This window comes from Arvicola amphibius, chromosome 1 (assembly GCF_903992535.2).
Source record: "Arvicola amphibius chromosome 1, mArvAmp1.2, whole genome shotgun sequence".
Lineage (NCBI taxonomy): Eukaryota > Metazoa > Chordata > Mammalia > Rodentia > Cricetidae > Arvicola > Arvicola amphibius.
Window position 1 is genome coordinate 72,908,831 of NC_052047.1, and position 18,577 is coordinate 72,927,407.

The 18,577-nt window shown below is 45.4% G+C and overlaps 1 protein-coding gene across 1 annotated transcript in view; it reads right to left on the reverse strand.

Moving 5' to 3' along the window:
• Window positions 1-17,409, reverse strand: part of Pkd1l1 (polycystin 1 like 1, transient receptor potential channel interacting) — a 123,997-nt gene extending 106,588 nt beyond the window's left edge. Inside the window, 10 exon segments of the mRNA XM_042055078.1 lie at window positions 452-658; window positions 4,362-4,494; window positions 6,932-7,171; window positions 7,618-7,786; window positions 8,262-8,381; window positions 10,323-10,493; window positions 15,264-15,498; window positions 16,600-16,658; window positions 16,661-16,754; window positions 17,272-17,409. Of these exon segments, the coding sequence (XP_041911012.1) occupies window positions 452-658; window positions 4,362-4,494; window positions 6,932-7,171; window positions 7,618-7,786; window positions 8,262-8,381; window positions 10,323-10,493; window positions 15,264-15,498; window positions 16,600-16,658; window positions 16,661-16,754; window positions 17,272-17,409 (1,566 nt within the window).
• Window positions 17,410-18,577: the final 1,168 nt, after the last annotated feature.

Consider the following 18,577-nt stretch of genomic DNA (forward strand, 5'->3'; position numbering starts at 1 on the left):
CTCTGTCTGTCTCTCTCTGTCTCTGTCTCTGTCTCTGTCTCTCTCTCTCTCTCTCTGTGTGTGTGTGCTGTATGCACCAGCCTAGACAATGAGTCACCTGTCTCTGCCTGTCCCCACAAGTACCGGGGTTACAGGTGCACACTGCACACCGCCATGCCTGCCTGTTGTACACAGGTGCCCGGTATTTGAGCTCAGCTCCTCCCACTTGTACAGTACAGCAAATGTTCCCTCCCACTGTGCCACTTCTCCAGCTGAAGAAAAAAAAAAACTCTCTCTTAAAATTGTACAGACACCTTTAAAACAAACAATCAACCAGATCAATTTAAACCAGACCAAAATAAAATCCACACAAACAAAACTCCCTTTCATTGGCTGAAAGAGGTTCTCCTCTAGGGCTTGTGGAAAGAGTTGGCTGGCTCGACCGACCCTGAGGATCTGTGAGTGAGCCCACCTTGGCTGTAGCAGTGTAGTTCCCACACTCCAGGGTGTAGCTGGGGAGCACAATGGTCTGCCCGAGGGTGTTGACGGCAGCAGGGAGGGTGATGACAGTCGCCTCAGCATCCGCAATGGCCCAGGTGTAGGAAAGCCCTTGGGAAATGTTACAGAGGACTGCAGCTTCCAGTGTCACTGCCAATCTCAGGGGCTGAGAGCGCCATATCTGGGAATTGACGTGAGAGGACGTGTCAGTCGGTGTCCACCGACCCTGATGGGACAGCACACTGTCAGAAAGTGTCACTGGTATAGCCCCCGCCATTGGTTTGCAAAATTACAGGGTGGGACTTGGGAGTGGACTTCAAATAGCACCTGGTACATTTATTTTACAGACAAGAGTAAACAGCAAACATACAAAAACAAGAAAAGTAGGTATTTACACTTACATACTGATAGCAGGAAAAAAAATCTTTTAAGCATGAAACCAATGGGAAAATGTCACAGGAAAAAGTTACTAGATTGTATTACATTAGAATTTCATTTAATTGTTTAATTGTTACTTGTTTGTGTATTTATCATGGTATTCACAGCTGTGCTGTGCTTCCCACGCTTCTTATTCCCTTTCCCCATCCTCTGGGTTTAGCTATAACGCATCCCTCAACATCCTGGCCTGACTTTGGGATTTGTCCCTGAATGTGGAAAAGCATTCCAGGTGAGTCTGTCCGGCCAGGGACCCTCCCTTCCTGTTCTGGGGCTGATGCCAGGTGCATGAGCTCTCCCTGGAGGTAGATCCATTTAATTTAAAAAGAGAAAAATTCCCAGAGAAGTGGGATTTTAAGAATCAGCAACTTTAATGCTCGTTGTCCCTCCCCATCTTCCCTCTTGTACCCACCCATCATGTTTCCCTCCCCATTTCTTCCTCCATTTTTTTAGTTCCCCTTTGTCTCTTATTACACCACACTTCAGGGCAAGCCCCATGCTCAGGAGTCATTGGCCAACGCAACACAGACTCCATATATTTTTTTTGAGTTCTTTTGTCTTGTTTTAATAGCTTTTTGGTATTGACTTTCATTTTTATTTATATGCTTTGATTTCTCCTGTTTGTCTTATTTTTTACAGATTGAGAACATAAGATGGGTGAGTAGAGAGGTGGGGTGGATCTGGAATGAGCAGGAGGGGACAGAATGTGATCAAAATAAAATACATGGAAAAGTTTTAATTAAATGTACTTAAAGGTAAAAGGCAGTATTGGCTTCCCTCCTCCCACTATGATTGGGACTTGTAACCTTAAAATTTAGATGAAATACAGTTTGTTATAAAGAAAACCCAAATGGTATAAAGACTAGAATGTTTAAAAACCAAAAAAAAAAAAGAAGAATTTATTAGTCCTACAACTGGGAAATTCATCTTTTGTGCTCTCCAGGTAGCTTTCTACACTATTTAATCTGCTGTTCAGCCTTTTTCATTGCTTCTACTCTGAACTGATTCCGTTGTAGGACTTGTAAGAAAGCTACCAGACACCCACGGGCAATGGCAAATTGCAATACTCTCAATTTTCATACACATCCAAAATGATGAAATGCATTAAAATTATACAACTTTCATTGGAGTAGGAGCTGGCTTTGCATGCTGGCAAACTGGGGTGCACAGGAGCATCCAGGAGACACGGATAAATTTCCCAAGAGAGGCGTTCTGCCCCTTAGCTCTGCAACATGGAGACACTAAGGACACAAAGAGAAACATGCACACCAGGGTGTTGCACACTGAAGAGGATATGTGCTCAGAGCGAGGGCCACATGCTAAATATGTGTGCACAGAGCGAGGGCCACATGCTAAATATGTGTGCTCAGAGTGAGGGCCACATGCTAAATATGTGTGCACAGAGTGAGGGCCACATGCTAAATATGTGTGCACAGAGTGAGGGCCACATGCTAAATATGTGTGCTCAGAGTGAGGGCCACATGCTAAATATGTGTGCACAGAGTGAGGGCCACATGATATTTGTAGTAATGGAAAGTTAGAAACGACCAAAGTTCAATAATGAAGATGCTGGGAAATGGTGTAGAATGTGTACATTTGATCCAGTATATGCCACCATGAAAAACCAGCAGTCTTGATGATGTAATAAGAGACAGTGATGCTATAATACAATGATTCAAATTTTGTCATTAAACACAATTCAATATCTCCCTCCGTTCCTCCCTCCCTTCCTCCTTCCCCCACCCCTCTTTTTCTCTAGCAGGGAGCTGGAGAAAGGGATCAGTGGTTAAGAATGTTTTCTGATTTTGTAGGGTAACTAGTTTTCTTCCCAGTATCCATGTTGGACAATTCACATCCTCCTAGAACTCCAGCGCCACGATATCTGGCGCCCTCTGCTGGCTTGTGCAAGCACCTGCATGCATATGCCCATAACCATATACTCACACAATTTTAAAATAATAAAGACAATTTTTAAGCAATAGATAAACATTTAAAATAAACAAATATATCTCCCGGTGTCTGTATTTCACATAATTCCATTTTTCTTTATACTTTTAGAAAACACAAGAAATAAAGAAACGAATGGCGCCGTCAATATTGCTTCTCATATCTTACAGAAAAACTCAAATGAAAATGTTTTACAGATTAAATACTAAACTCATTTATTTGTGCAGTATTTGTTTCTATGTATTGAGGCAGTTGAAAGTAAGTATAAATTAAAACAAACAAGCCGGGCGGTGGTGGCGCATGCCTTTAATCCCAGCACTCGGGAGGCAGAGGCAGGTGGATCTCTGAGTTCGAGGCCAGCCTGGTCTACAAGAGCTAGTTTCAGGACAGGCTCTAGAAACTACAGGGAAACCCTGTCTCGAAAAAAACAAAAAAACAAAAAAACAAATAAATTAAAACAAACAAACAATATGTCCATGTGTGGGAGTGTGAGCCTGTAATTCCGGCATACAAGAAGCTGAGGCAGGAAAACAGAGTGCTGGGATAGCCTGGGAAGCATAGTGAATTCAAGGACAGCCTGGGCTAAATAGCGATACCCAATCTTAAAACAAAATAAAAATAAAGAGCGTAAGATAACAATAATAACAGCATATTCCTTAAAACAAAACAAAATCAAACAAAAGACAGGATCGGCTTCACGGCAGAACAAGAATTCCAGCCACAACCTTGTGAGCTGTGGTCTTTCCCTAGAAGCCCTCGCATTTTGGTCCATTCCTCACACAGAGAGCACAGAACAGCCTGACACCATGGAATGCTGGCCTTGAGAGCTACAGAGGTCTTGCCTCGAGGGACATGGACACCTGATGGCCACAGCCTGCAACCCCACACTCTCTTTGAAGTCCACTGCGCTCTGAGGCTGCTGGGACCTGAGATGCATAGGGCTGGCAGCTGACCCATCACAGAAGGCATTTTGGCAAAAGCCAGCAGCGAATTCTGATTCCCAAGTGGCAGGCTGAACACCTTTGACCTGAAAGTAAAACTGCTTGAAATCAAAGCCCTCAAAGAAGTGCAAGAAATAAAGGGCAGCCTTATTCTTTTTTTTCCTCCCATTTTGTAATGAGTACTCAGCATATAATTGGTCATTTCTTTTCATTTTTGTGTCAGATTTTTCTTTGGACTGAAAATGCCATCATTCTGTATATAATCAAAAAAAGAAAGAAAAGAAAAGAAAAGAAAAAAGAAAAAAGCTACTCAGAACAAGCTGTGCTGAATGTCAGTCATATAGGTAAATAAAAGACTTATTCACCCGCTAGGAGCCAGGCTTCTCTCCAAATCCAGGCTCTCCCTGCTCAGGCACCAGCTTCTGAGCCCTCACAGGGACGCTTTTGTGCTGAGTGCAGCAGGCAAGCTCAACAAAGCCTCCTTCATTCCCCAGCGAGCTCAGCGATTTCGAAGCAGCCTGTACTGAGGCAGGCAGGATGTTTGCCTGAGCCCAGCCCTACCTGCACCTTCTTAGGCCCCATGTTCTTCACCGGAGGTGGTTGGCAAGGCTCGTGCACGATGAAAAGCGGCTTCCTTAGGACGGCGGAGCTGATGTTATTGAAGGCCAGGACTTCAACTGTAAACTCACCCTCCCTGGAAGGGTGGAGAGCAGACATGGAGAGATCAAGGTTGCTCTACACTGGCCCTCTATCCCTCTGCATCACCATCTGTGATGGCCGGTGAACCCAAAGTGTAGAGACAGAAGGGGCCGGGGTCATGAAGTTGATCTCCACGGAGGCCATTCTCTGTCTACGTGGTGGAGATGCCCATCCTGTGTGGATTAGTCCCTGAGTCACTCCGCTGGCAGTTACATGCTCCAAACAACATGATACTCAGGCAAGGGCACACTGCTCCCAGTAGCCATGACCCAGTTCTCTACTAACCACAGAGTCACCCCAAAGGTTGAGCCTCAAACTCTTCCCTGTGATGGACATTCCTGACTGGAACTCTGGGTCTCTGTACACATCTGGTTCTAGCGGTCAGATTTCCTGAATAATCCTTAGGGTTTTGGACAGAAACTAAAACTAAAAAGGGTCAGAATGGGTTTTAAACCTGCACCTTCATCCAGTCCCTGGGCAGAGTGGAAGCCTCTGGCTATGGAGGGAAGTAGCACAGCAGGATCATGGGAATTAGGCAGCTCGTGACTAGAATGTCACCTGCTACCCTGGAGGCTCAGGAAGAAAGGCAGGTTCTCCAAGGAGGGGGATGTGTTGACTGAGGTTTCTGTCCTGTCTGGTCCTGTAGCCATTCAGTCCCAAAGAAACACACAGAGGTCTGCATTGATTATAAACTGTTTGGCCTAGTAGTTCAGGCTTCTTATCGATTCTTATAACATATTAGCACATAATTCTTTTCTGTGTTAGCCACGTGGCTTGGTACCTCTTTTCGGTAAGACAGTCACATCTTGCTTGCTCTGTGTCTGGCTTCCTCTCTGTCCAGGAGACGACTGCAGACTGAAACTTCCCTCTTCCCAGAATTCTCATTGCCCCGCCTCTACTTGCTGCCTGGTTGCCCCAACTAAACTTCCTGCCTGGCTATTGGCCAATCAGTGTTTATTTAAAATACAAGAGACAGGGTACAAACCATTGTTTCACAGTAAGGATGTCTGCATGGTGGTTCTGGGCTGTGGAATGGCCCCAGACACATTACCATTTGCAGAGGGCTATTGGAGCCCCAGAGGGCATCCTGGGTGCCTGAGCTCCAGGTACCTGCCTAGCCATGTGCAAACCCCTCAGGAACTTTTGGTTGATTCCTTCTGCACCTGAGAATCTATTCCCAAGGAAGAAGTCATGAATTAAGGCTAGTGATAGACCATTAAAGATTGCCCATGAGAGCTGGAAGAGGCCACAGACATGGGCCTGAGTTGAAGAAAGTCTGCATTGGCTTCTGGTGCCACTGCCCACAGAGGCCTTACTTTTTAAATTCATCTATTTGTGGTTTGGATGAGAAACACTTCCCCCCCCCCCACATAGACACATGTGTTTAAACACTTAGTCCCCAATCGGTGGTGCTATTTGGGAAGGTTATGGAAGTGTGGCTTTGCTGGAGGAAGTGTGTCACTAGGGGTGGGCTTTGAGGGTACACAGCCCCACCGCACTTCCTGCTCCTGCTGCCGTGCCTTCCCCACCAGGTGATCATCAAGTCCTCAGGACCCCTACACCCATGTAAACTGTTCCCGAAGTCGCTTTCGATCATGGTGTTTAGCCACAACCCCAGCACCATAACTATCACACTTCTGCACACTCCGCTTCCCTCTGTGCCAGCTGAGTCTGAAGCTGAGCCTTGGCTATGCTTGTCTCTGGCAACTGCGAAATCTGGACACTCATTGGGAGGTCTTGGCCCACTTAGGACCCAGATTCACTCTCGCCAGAGACTCAGCGAGGAATAGTTGACCTGTCTGTCTGCGGCACCCACAGTCCCACCTCGAGTGCCGCTTGTACTTGTGGTTTTACACCGAAGAAAACCTTCTGGAGCAACAGTTTTGGAAGAAGGCAATTAGATACCGCTTATCTTTCTAATCTAGCCAGGTGCTGCCCAGTGATGTCATGGTTAATGACACCACATGCCCACGGCATGGCAAGGGCTCCTAGGATTACGATAAGGCAGAACATTTTGTGCTGCCTAGTGGTACCATAGTTGCCCTAATACAAACAGAATGATACTGGGGTGAAGTCAACAACCACACTGCCAGCACAGAAAATGATGGCCGGTATATGGATGGCAATAAAAATGGTTATGCAGTTGGTTTATATATTTATGGGCTATAGTTTTCAGAGAATGCACACCTACGGACAAAAAGAACTGTAGCCTCTAAAACAACACTATCTGCCAGTGGCTTTCTGCTTCTGCTTGCCTCCTTTCCCTAGGGCTGGCTCCTCCAGAGCCCTAGGCAGGTCTGACCTGTTTCCATTCAACATTTGTCATCTGCGTGACCCGCAAGATTGGCTAAGAGGCTTTAAGCATCGGGTCCGTAAGAAGGCATCCCCACGTGCCACCCGCAGTCAGCTGCCACCTGTCCTGCATGGCTCACCTGCTGTAAACATGGCTGCAGGAGCTGTTGCCCGTCTCGATGGTACCATCTCCAAAGTTCCAAAGATAGGCCACATCCGTGCCAAAGTTGAGCCTGCACTCAAAGGACACGTTGGCATTTACCAGGGCTGAGGCCGGGGACATGAGCCGATTGGCCATGATCCTCTTCTGTATGCTGATGAGGTGGGACTCAGACACCACACTGCCGATCCTGCTGCTGGCCTCGACTATCACGTGGTACCTGAGGATGGGGTACAAGGCAAGATGAGAACACGAGGCTGCCGAGAATCTCCACAGCGCTTCAGCAGAGAGACAAAGCTGGGAGCTTAAGTTGTGGGCATTATTCAGTGAGGGAGGATCAAAGCCAAGACGGAGGGAGTTCTTAAGTTCCCTTTCTCATTATTTAGTTCATGTCTCTACATGAGGTGAGCATATTGGCCTTCTCTATGGGAAGAGCAGTTTAGATTATCCTGAGGGCTGAGGTAAAATTTGACCTTAGCATCGCTGTGCTTATTGTACACTGGGGGAGGTGGCCCCTCTTCTTTTACATTTTATGGCTAAGCTCAACACAACAGAGTGCTTAGGGGCTGGGCGCAGTGTAAACACCAATAAAACTATCGTGAAAGTGCCAGGGTGGTCTTTATCCTGACGTTGACTGTGTTAGCACCAAAGACCATATTGACCAACCTCTGAGGGATGCTCAGCCTTCTTGTAAGGCTTCTGGAAGATGTCCTCACGGGTGGGTCATCTCCGAAATACCATACAAACTCCAGGGGTATGGTTTCCTTGGTAACAGCCACAAATGTGATGTCTGTGTCTGCAGCAAACACAGTGCTGTGGGTGTAGACGGACACAGCTGTGACAGAGAGGAGGTGGGGGCCATCAGCACAAAGGGCTGGAAGCCACTCAGAGAACTCTGCCCACCCCCACACCGCCACCTAACCAAAGCATGAACACCGGGAATGAGCCTGTGGATGCGAGTCTAAGGCAAAGCCAGGGGACAAGCGAGATCTGTGGGGCTCGAGCAGGAGGTAGAGTCCGAGTCTGAGGACCATCAGGAATGGCTCACAAGGCAACCCAGTCAGCTCCTTTGGGAACTCTGCTTGGAAGGCAGGGAATGGAGGTGGATAGGGGGTGGCAGATGACCAGATGATAGTTCCCATCTCCCACATTTAGAGTCTGGATTCTAGGGAAGTCCCAGAGCAAAGTACATGTGTACAAAAGCCTACTGCAGAGCCAATAGGATGGGTCCTGGGCTGAGCTGACAGCAGAAGCGTCAGCAGTCAGCTGCTAAAGCAGAACGGCCACATCTAGAGTTAAAACAGACATACATTGCATCTTATACCCGACAGTCACACCAAGCCAAGCCCGGCCGCTGCCCACTGAGGGCTGAGAAACAAAGGACACATTGTATGAGGATGTAGATGAAAAGCAGTGCATCACGACTGTGCCTAGAACAAGAGAGGACACGGGAGAAATGTTAAGCCATTTGTCTTAAGCATACACACACACACACACACACACACACACACCAGTATTTCCCATCATCAACTTTTCCTCTTTGAATTTTAATGCAATTTGAAATCTGGAGCATTCACTCAAATGAGGTGGCTGGCAAACATGAATTATGTCATAGGATCTCTCTCTTTAAATTTTTCTTTAGATGATTCTGTCTCTTCAGAGAAATCTACATAGCAATGAATACATTATGCCCTTTGCAAGATATCAATTCCTTTGCGAGATGATTTTATGCTAAACATGTTTGTCCTATATGTACACATTAAACGGTTTCCACACCATAAAGATTCTTAATGGGGGGATTCAACAATAAGCCTCATTCATGTAAGTCCTCTAAAATGTAGTGCAGTGTTTTATGTGCATGTTGGTGCATATGAACATATATATGTATATGTTTGTGCATGTGGGTACATATACACATATGTATGTATATATTTGTCCATTTGGCTATATATGCACATATGTATGTACATATTGGATATTTGTGCATGTGGGTACATATACACATATGTATGTATATATTTGTCCATGTGGGTATATATGCACATATGTATGTATATATTGGAAAACAAATTCCAAAAAATTGAATCAGATCCTGGAAGAGGGCTGTGATATCTAAGAAGATTGAAGTAAACTCATTTGGGATATTAAAATGAGATAGGTTTACAATTATTATTGCTGTTTTTCTATGAAATTTCTCATTATAAGGAAAAATGTTTATAGCATAAAATGGATATATATGTGTGTGTGTGTGTGTGTGTATATATATATATATATATATATATATATATATGCCCCACAAATAAGATTGACATGTTCTTATTAACAATGACTAAAGCTTAATCTTGATCACAATCTGGTATCACAACACACAAGGAAAGAAAAGTTATGAATTTGCACAAGGATGTCCCATTATTGATCTTTGGTAAAGAATTTAGACTCAAATCACCCAATTCTAAACCTTAATACAAAACCCACAGAGGCACATGGCCTGTGCTCAGCCACTCAAAGTTTTGATAAGACAAGTCAATACGAGTGGTCAGTGGCCGGTTACAGAGCCCTGCTAGGTTTAGAAGTCCTGCACTGTGTCATGTGTTGCTTAGTACAGCCCCCCCCCCCATCCCCCAGGAGGACGGTAGGGAAATGCAGTCAATACATGGTACAAGTAGTTCAGATTCTCAAGAATGACCTCTTTGGGATGCACCTCCCACTGCGTTCTCTTTTTCCTATAAGCCTATATCTGTCTACTGGAGTTGAGCAATTTGGGGTCTTCCTCTTCACTCTAGCTTGGCCATAATGTGCCCCAGCTGTTTCCCTCAGAACCCTTGATTACTATTCCTCGGACTCCTGGAATGTGAATTTATGATGCCTTCTCCCTAGATGGCAGCAGGGGAACAGACGCCTACCGGTAGGGGTGTGGTGAGGGTAAGGAGGCGGGAGTTAGGAGTTCCTGACATATGAGCATCTAGCACCACATACTGTTGGCTATGGCTACGCCATCTGCCTCACAGCTTACCGTATGTACCAACTTCTACCTTAGGTAGTGTCTGTCCTATGGTGACACAGTCTAGGGGACAGCTCAGCCCCATGGCCATGCTCCTCTTAGGGGGCCCCTTTTTTTTGTCCTTTCCCCTATTTTTTTTTTATAATACACTTATCCAGATACCTTACTGGATTACAAACCCCCTAAAATTGGATCCCTATGTGATTCCACCTCTTTTCTCCTAACACACACTATTCCACAGTACCTATTTTCTACCTGAGGTAAAAATGAAGGATGATACCGTATTGAATAGGGTAGCTGGGGATGGACAGAGAAACCAAAGCCGAGTCAGGCTACACACACAGCGGAGATCTCCATGCACAGGTCTCACCTTTCTGCAGTGGGAGGAAGTCGGCAAAGGAAAGGGCTTCACCCTCGTGGGTAGAGCTGGAGTTCATGAATACAGACACATTCTCATGGCCAATGTTCACGTAATACGGCCCCAGTTCCACATCAGCTCCATGAACGTCATGGACAACAGCCCTGAGCTTGTAGACTCCTTCTGGAAAAAGAAGACAAAGTGGACATTTGATGGCCTATCAAACAGACATGAGAACTGACACCTCAGGATAGGCACAATGTGGTGGTTAGTCTGAATACTGATAGTGTAAATAAGATTTACACTTATTTACATTGTGCAGGGACATTTCATGGGCATGCAGCCACACAGCACACTGAGTTCCATGTTAAACATGCCTTGGAGTAGCTTAGCATTCTACTGTCTGGGAATTCTTCATCATATTAACAACTGGCGTTCGTGTTCTCCACTAGATCCTGAAAATGATGCAGCATATTTGTGGTGAAAAATTATTAACAGCATGAAAGCAGGTCCTGGTCATTCCAGAATAGCTGGGTCAATATGTGTATGTGTGTGTGTGTGTGTGTGTGTGTGTGTGTGTGTGTATGTTTGCTAGACACGCTTGCTTGAATAACCATACAAATAGTTTATATCAAAGGATTATGATAGACTAAAACACAGCCCCCAACCCTGACTGTTTTCTTGAAGTTTCTATATCACTATAATTTGACTTTGAATTTTTCTTTAACTGGTAGAAGCTGTTCTTTCTCTTTTAGATTGGTGCCGATCTCATGGTCAGTTGCCTAGTCCCTCCAACTCGCCTCTTCTTCCTTGTCTTTGGATTGGTCACTGTTATCATGGGAAGTATCTGGGTCTAGCTTGCTGAAGAAGACACAAAACTCAGTTGTCCCATGGGACCAGCCATGTCCACAAAAAAAGGCATCTAGCTGACTGGTAGCTGCCTACAGATTCACAATGAATCCTTTGAGGCCCGCCCAGATCCAAAGAATCCCCTAAAAAAAAATCTGGTTGAACTCATGAATGCTTTCTAGTTTGTTTTCAGTTCTTTGAGAATGTTATATTTTGAGGCACTGATTTGCACCCTGCTAACACAGCTACAGCTGACTGATGCAGCTGGACTAGAGAGGCCTCTAGCAGGTTGCTAACCCCAACCCCCTACCCACTATTCTTAAGATATGCATTTGATCCTGCTTTGGCTGTAAAATGTTAGACGAGCCCCAGTGTGTCACAGGCTTATGTCCTTGGCTGGTCCTAGTCACCCATCCCCAGCGCTGTCCTGCACAGAGCTTTATTCATCATCCACATAGAACAAAGGTCCCCTTCCCAGCCTCTCTCAGTCATGTCCCCATTATGTAAGCTTCTCGTCTTCTCCTGGCCAACTCACTCCTGCCATGACCCTTTTTAATCACTCAGGCAGAACAGGTGCCTTCATCTGGGGAACGCCCAAAGCTCTTGTGATGTGTTGCATTTTCAAGTTCACTGTATTCTGTCTCCTTTGCCCCCCCCCCCCAAGCTCATCACAGTTCACACAGCACATGCATAATAAATGTTTATGAAATGATCAATGACATTATATAGAATGGAGAACTAAAGCCAAATAAATAAACCAATGTTCTCAAGGCCCAGTGCAGGTTGTTCCTTAGGAATTCATACAGTCTCTGCTGTCTAAGAGAGTTGTAGGTGGTGGCATAATATATACACGGCAGCAGAGATGTAGCCGGAAGTAGCACAGGAGTTCAGCCCCTAGAGAGGGTTCAGGAGCCACTTAAGCCTGGCTTGTCAGTATGGACCCAAGGTATAGCTCACCACAACCTCCTGAGCAGTTTTGAATTCTCATTTCTAACTCTGACGTCATTTTAAACCACAAAGACGACCTTAAAACTTATGGTACACGGTGACTGGCAATTAATAATGAAACAATCAAACAAAGTCATAGGACATATGGATATGTTAGGGAAATAAGAAAAAAACTAACTACAAAAAGAAGAAGAAAAAATGAAAACAGAAATTAAGCAACTAGGAAAAAAAACATATAACAAACACAATCCATGTTGGTTCCTTAACTAAAGGAATGTACATCAGCCCTATTTGATTCAGAAGAGAAGAATAAAATTAAATAAAAATGATGAAGGAAATACGTCAATATCAGTGAAAATTTAAATATCAGAGGGACTCGCTTTATTGAGGTCTATGTAATTAGGCTTGAAGACTTGTATTAAAACATAATTTTCTAAGAAGCTAAAATTTAAAAAGAATTAACGACATGAGAAATCTCAAATGTCAATAGAGAAAGGTGTCAACAAGTTAGCCAGAGGCAACAGGAGGGCTGTGTGCAGACTTATAAAGAGAATTACTGTCTCTAATGCCGCCTTTGCTGTTCCAGGATGAGAGAAAGATGAAGTTCTCCATGAATCACTGATCGGAAAATCTAAATCTAATGCCCCCAAACCAGCAACTAGACTCCAGCCCAGTTTATGAACATCAACGTAGAACACTTGAGCAGGATTTAGAAAACTGAATTCAACCAAATGTTTAAAAATAATAAGGAAAAATCATATGACTTCCCTCTCCCAGGAATTCAGGAAATGTCTTGAGTAGTGTGACTTGAAACTTGTGTAGTTCTGAAGGAAACACCAATCATAAAATCACCTCAGCAGATAGCATCTATAAGAAACTGGCAAATCCAACAATTTCTTTACTTTTATTTTTATTTTCAGTCTTTAATAAAAGATGAAAAGTTCTGTACCAGGGTCAATTGAAGCATGAAGTTTGGAGAAAAAATAGTAGAAAAAGCTGAAGACAAAGACACCCAACATTGTCTGCTACTGTCACCCACAGTACTCTGGAAATCCAGGCCAGGGCAATTAGACAAGAGAAAGGACTATGGGGCGCTCACAAGAGATGGGAAGTGATACATCAGCATTTGTAAACTGCGTGTTTGCACAGCTAAGAAAACACTGGTGAATGTGTGCAGGAGTCCCTGTCAAAGGTCAGCAAGACTGAAGGCAAAAGACAAAGGGCAACTTCCTCACCTTCCTCAGTGCCATGGCAACCAGTCTGAAGATAGATAATAGCTTATTTGTGACAGCCTAAAAAAATGAGGTGCCATGTAAGTGTCATATGGAAACAGCATAAACACATTTAGTGTGTGTGCATGTGTATGTGTGTGTGTACAGTTTGTGGGAGTTATCTCTCTCCTATGGAAAAATTTTTTAGTGTTTCCAAAGGTGTGGGGAAGGGTACAAAGGAACAGAGTACATTCTATTAAAAAGGGGGGCTTGGAATCACAAGGCTTCTACATAAATTAATTTTTAAGTTAAACACTATTCAGATAGAATTGCCGATCTCTTCATGTTAGTCAGTGTGGGTCTAAGGTTCAATGTGGAAAAATCATCAAGAAAATGTGACCAAAATAATCCCAGAAACGTCTAGGCACCGGGAGTGCTAGCCGCAATGGTGAGACCAGAGGAAAACGTAACAGTGGCTCACACAAGCAGGTGGGACAAAAGGGAACAGGGAGTCTGCAGGTGGCCTGGAATGGGAATCCAGCATGCAAAGGGGTTGGGGTGGGGTGGCATGAGGGAACATTCCAGACGCTTCTGAAAAAAAAAAAACAGTGGATCATTTGAGCCACATGAGCAGGCATTCTGACCTCAGGAATGTGAAACGTGCATCTGACATTATGCCAATTATGTATTCAAAGTTATTAATTACTTAAATGTGCAAAATTCTATCGTGAAAACACTAAAAGACATGAAAGAATTGATTTATGAATTTGGAGTAAGGAAGACCTTTTTAACTAGAACATGTATCTCAGAAACTGGGGCTTAGGATATAGCTCAGGGGTAGAATACCTGCCTAGAATGCATGAGAAACTAGTTTCAGTCTCTAGTATCTCCATAAACAGATAACAAAATAAATAAACAGCATTTTCACAAAAAAATCTAAAAGCAAAGCTGAAACACAATAAATGAAGAAAAATATTTGCTACTCATTACCCTCACAATAAGAAGACTAATTTTTCTCAGTAATGAAAAATACTCACAAAACCCCATGCTATACAGACCACAAAACTGTTCTTTTTGGCTAAAGTTTTTTTTAAGGTATTTTAGGACTGGAGAGATGGCTCAGCTCAGCAGCACTGACTGCTCTTCCAGAGGTCCTGAGTTCAATTCCCACCACCCGTACGGTGGCTCACACCATCTATAATGAGATCTGGTGCCCTCTTCTGGCATGCAGGGATACATGTAGGCAGAACACTGCATATATGATCAAAAAAATCTTTTTAAAAAATTAAAATAAAATAAAAGGTGCTTTAATTTTGAATGAAGATAATCACACACCAAGTTTCAGAAAGAGACCATTTCCATCTCTCAGACTGACATCTCTGTGTTCACAGAGCACAGAGCAGACAGCTCTAATTGAAAGCAATTTGGCAATAATTTGGCAAATTGCTACTGGACACAGCATTTGAGAAAAATGTCCTCTTCACTATGAGCTGCCACTTCATTGTTACTTTTAATACTGAAAGATACAAAGCATCTATACAAACACTGCGAATGCTTGTTGTTGTTACTTTGATAAAACTTAAGTGGTGGAAGTTTCAACTCTAAAGAAAGAGTGTGCTCTATCACCCGTGGGTCCTTGGTGAGCAATATAAGGGATGTTTGGATGTCGCCATGTGTAGGAAGGAACCCTTGTACTGACTGTGTGACCCCAGGGTTCGTTTCTCAATCTCTTTCTCCTACTCTGCAGTTCTGAGGGGACAGTTAATGACTTGGCCGCAGCCCAAAATGTGAGCCTCTGCCATATAGAACCCCCAGGTTGGTTCTAAAGGACCCAGAGGGTGGAATGTGGCTTCCTCCCTGCCAGTGTCTGGACACTGCCACTCTGCTGGTGTCCCGGGATGGCATCTCCTCCCCAGGCTTTCAGAGAAGGACTGCTGCACCATACCTTTCCTGTACCTGTGGCAGCTAGTCACTGCAGCTGCACCTGTCATTGTACATAGTCTCATCTCAGCTCTGCAACCGTCCCCGAAGTCCACCAGCAGACGAAGAAGTGTTCCGGAAGCAGGGTGGACACGGATTCCCAGAGCTGGAGGCGCCTGAGCGTCTGTGTCTGGGAAGTAGTTGATGGCAAAGTGCCCAGTGTTTTCAGGCTGCTTCACTGGGATAGGCCCAGTAGGATGCTGAGCGAGGGGAGAGGGACTCTCAAGATGGCACCAGGATGTGGGTAGGCTGCAGGTGCAAGCCATGCCGGGAGGAGTCTCTGAGGAACTAAGAGAAAGAAGCAGTTATCCGATTTCAGGGAACGCTATGGAGTCGGAGAATAGAGGGGCTTTGGGGTGGGTGGGAGGGCAGGTGTGAGCAGACTGTCTAGGATAGATCAGGAAACAGGGTGTAAGGACCATTAAGAGGGGCCCTGGTGATCCCTGGGCTCCCAGCCTGTAATACCAGAATCTCTGGCCACTTGTGAGACAGGCATCTCTGACCACTGGCTGAGACACTGAAATCAGGGCCAGATAGTTCCCTAGGGAATGAGGACATCACTTTAGAGACTGGGGCCAGCTCTCCAGAGACTGAGATCAACATCTGGAGGCTGCGGTCAGCTACCAAAGCGCAACTAATCTAGTTACAGAAAAAAAAGAGTAATATATATATTTTTCCTAACATTTTTTCCTATCACTGAAATCATGAGCCGAAAACCAGGCTTTCTCATGAGTCAGCAGCTACTGGCTTTGTCCAATGCTGTCTTGACCCACGGCCACCAGTTTCCCCTTTCCACATGTAGCTCCATGTGCTGGGAGCTCAGGGCTGGGAGGAGTCTGGAATACTAAGCCTCTGGCTCCCTAGAATACAGGACTTCAGTCACTGGCTTCATAGGAACTGCTGCAGGAGGACACCGATGATGGGCATTTAGCCAGTTAGCAGTCTGGATAAGGGACAGAACCCTTCAAAGCAGCAGGAGAATGCTCTCACGGGCACGGGAGGGTCTGAGAATCGGGGAATACTCCATCCTCTGCCAGTGCTGTGTTTATCCCCCCAGCAATGCAGACAGACAGCACTGAGGTCTGAATTTCTGACTTCTCTAAGAGACAAAGGGACCACATGACACAGGATGCAGGTGGCAAAGGGCAGCCAATCACGTCATCTGGAGTGCAGTGACAACACACTCACAGCCATGGCTGTAGAAAATCGCATGACCCAAATCAGCAAGTGACTGAGATGAGGGTGGCCTTCGCCACCTTCCTTCTGCTTTCTGGGAATGGTGGGAAAAGGGAAAGCCAGACCCAGAGAGCTGCCTGGGTTCTGGTCTGTGTGGCTGTGACCACCCTGGTGGGGACCTCCTGGTGACAGACCTCAAAAGCAGCTTCTTGGACAGGTCTTCCGCTGAGCACAGTTCTTTGCAGCAAAGAACTCCCTTCTTCGGGCTGCAGAGGGCGCCCTGCAACATGAATGTGTATGGTCACAGGAGCTTCTCCAGCTGATGCTAGGGCACATGTTTTCCCTGTCAGAGTCAACTTAGCAAACGGCCCCGTGAGACTGCAGTCTCTAAGGACTGAGGACTCTGGTTTGGTTGGAGACATGTAAACAAACCTGTCCATAGCACTGTGTTCAGAATGAAATGGGGCCATTCCCAGCAAAGAGAACACCCAGTCAGGAACCCCCCTAGAACGACACAGGTGGCAACAGGAACTTCAGGATGGCCTGTTATCACTTCATGCGGTCAGCCTCCACTAAGGTGATAGGTTAACTATTTGTATGATCATGTATTCATGAGTCTGGCAGCCAAGAGATGACATTCCCACAGGCAGGGAAACAAGGACTCTTTTCTTTATTATTGCAATTACATATTTCAATTCTGCACAACTGCGCAGCCTCTAGCAGAGTTGGAAAGGCAAAGTAGAAGCCGCTGATCAGCTCAGAGGCAATTTCTCCAGGGGCTGGGGTCAGATACCAACCTGCTGCAGACCAGAGAATGATGCATGTGCTCTTTCAGACTGACACAGCCACCGGAGACAGAAGCGGGGACTGGTGCTGTTCCCGATGCTCCTGATCATGACAGAAGGCAGAGACATGCTGTCATATGCTTGCTGCATCTGACTGCTAAGTGTTCAGGCTTATGCAAAAGACCCTCCCTGTCACCTAAGTCTGTTGCTGGGAGCCCCACAGGCAGACCATCAGAGACTGGATGCCAGGGAGAAGTCTTTAGGGTGGAGGGGAAGCTCAGTTAAAACCGTTTGCTAAGATTTGCACACACCTAGGTGCAAGTCACATCCCATATGTGCTGGGCCACTGGTACACACTGTGGCTATGTCTGTGCACTGTAGCGCAGATCGGAGTTGGAGTCCTGGAAGGCAGGTCCTGGTTATAAGCCCTAGACAGTGAATCACATCTCGTGTCCCGTGCCTCTCTCTGACCACAACAGGCTCGAGGTCTGCAGAAGACAGGCTTGTCTCCATGGAGACAGCGGACTGTGGCATGTGGTCAACTTCAGAATTCAGCTCTGGTCCCTGACTGTTGCCATGTCTACCTCCCTGGTCTCTCTCATGGTGCAGGAAACATACCTTTCCTGTCACTGGTGGAACCAGTTCCCTTGACACTTTCGACAGCATGTCCTCCTGCGTAGTCCTCTGAGGGGGCATCCTAAGTGACTCTGGACATTTCTAATGGGTCACATTTTCTAAATATTTGCTTTCCGACTTTGTGTCTTGTTTCTTATTTATAGCTGATTACTTCTTAGCACAGAATTGTTTTTGAAAACAAAAGTCCAGTAGCTCAGGCTCACTGCCTCCTTTTTAGAAAACACAGGCCTTCCCTTCTGCCCAAACACATTCCCCAAAGCCTGCTCACCCAGCTACTACTGTGGACAGCAGACAGACTGCATACTGGGGCAGGAGGAGAAAACAGGGCTCAGGGCTCCTGCCCAAGACAACCCCACCCTGCTCTTGCTGACTGCTCACTGTGGTCACACACAGCGTAGACAAGAATGACATTTCCTCGATGGCCCACAGGGAGTTCTAATTCCAGGGAGAATTTGAAGTTATACCTTGTCAAGTCCTAAATGATTTAAAATAAGCTCTATAATTCTTCAGGTTGGAGAAGGTCATTCTTCCCGAGCCAGAAAGAACATGTTTATTGAGATGGGCTTGGGGAGTTGGATGGGGTGCCAGGCTGACCAGCAAAATCTGAGAGATGGCATTTAAATGCTGAGACGCCACATAATAAAACATGTGGCACAGACAACAGCAACCAAAAGGCCTGAAG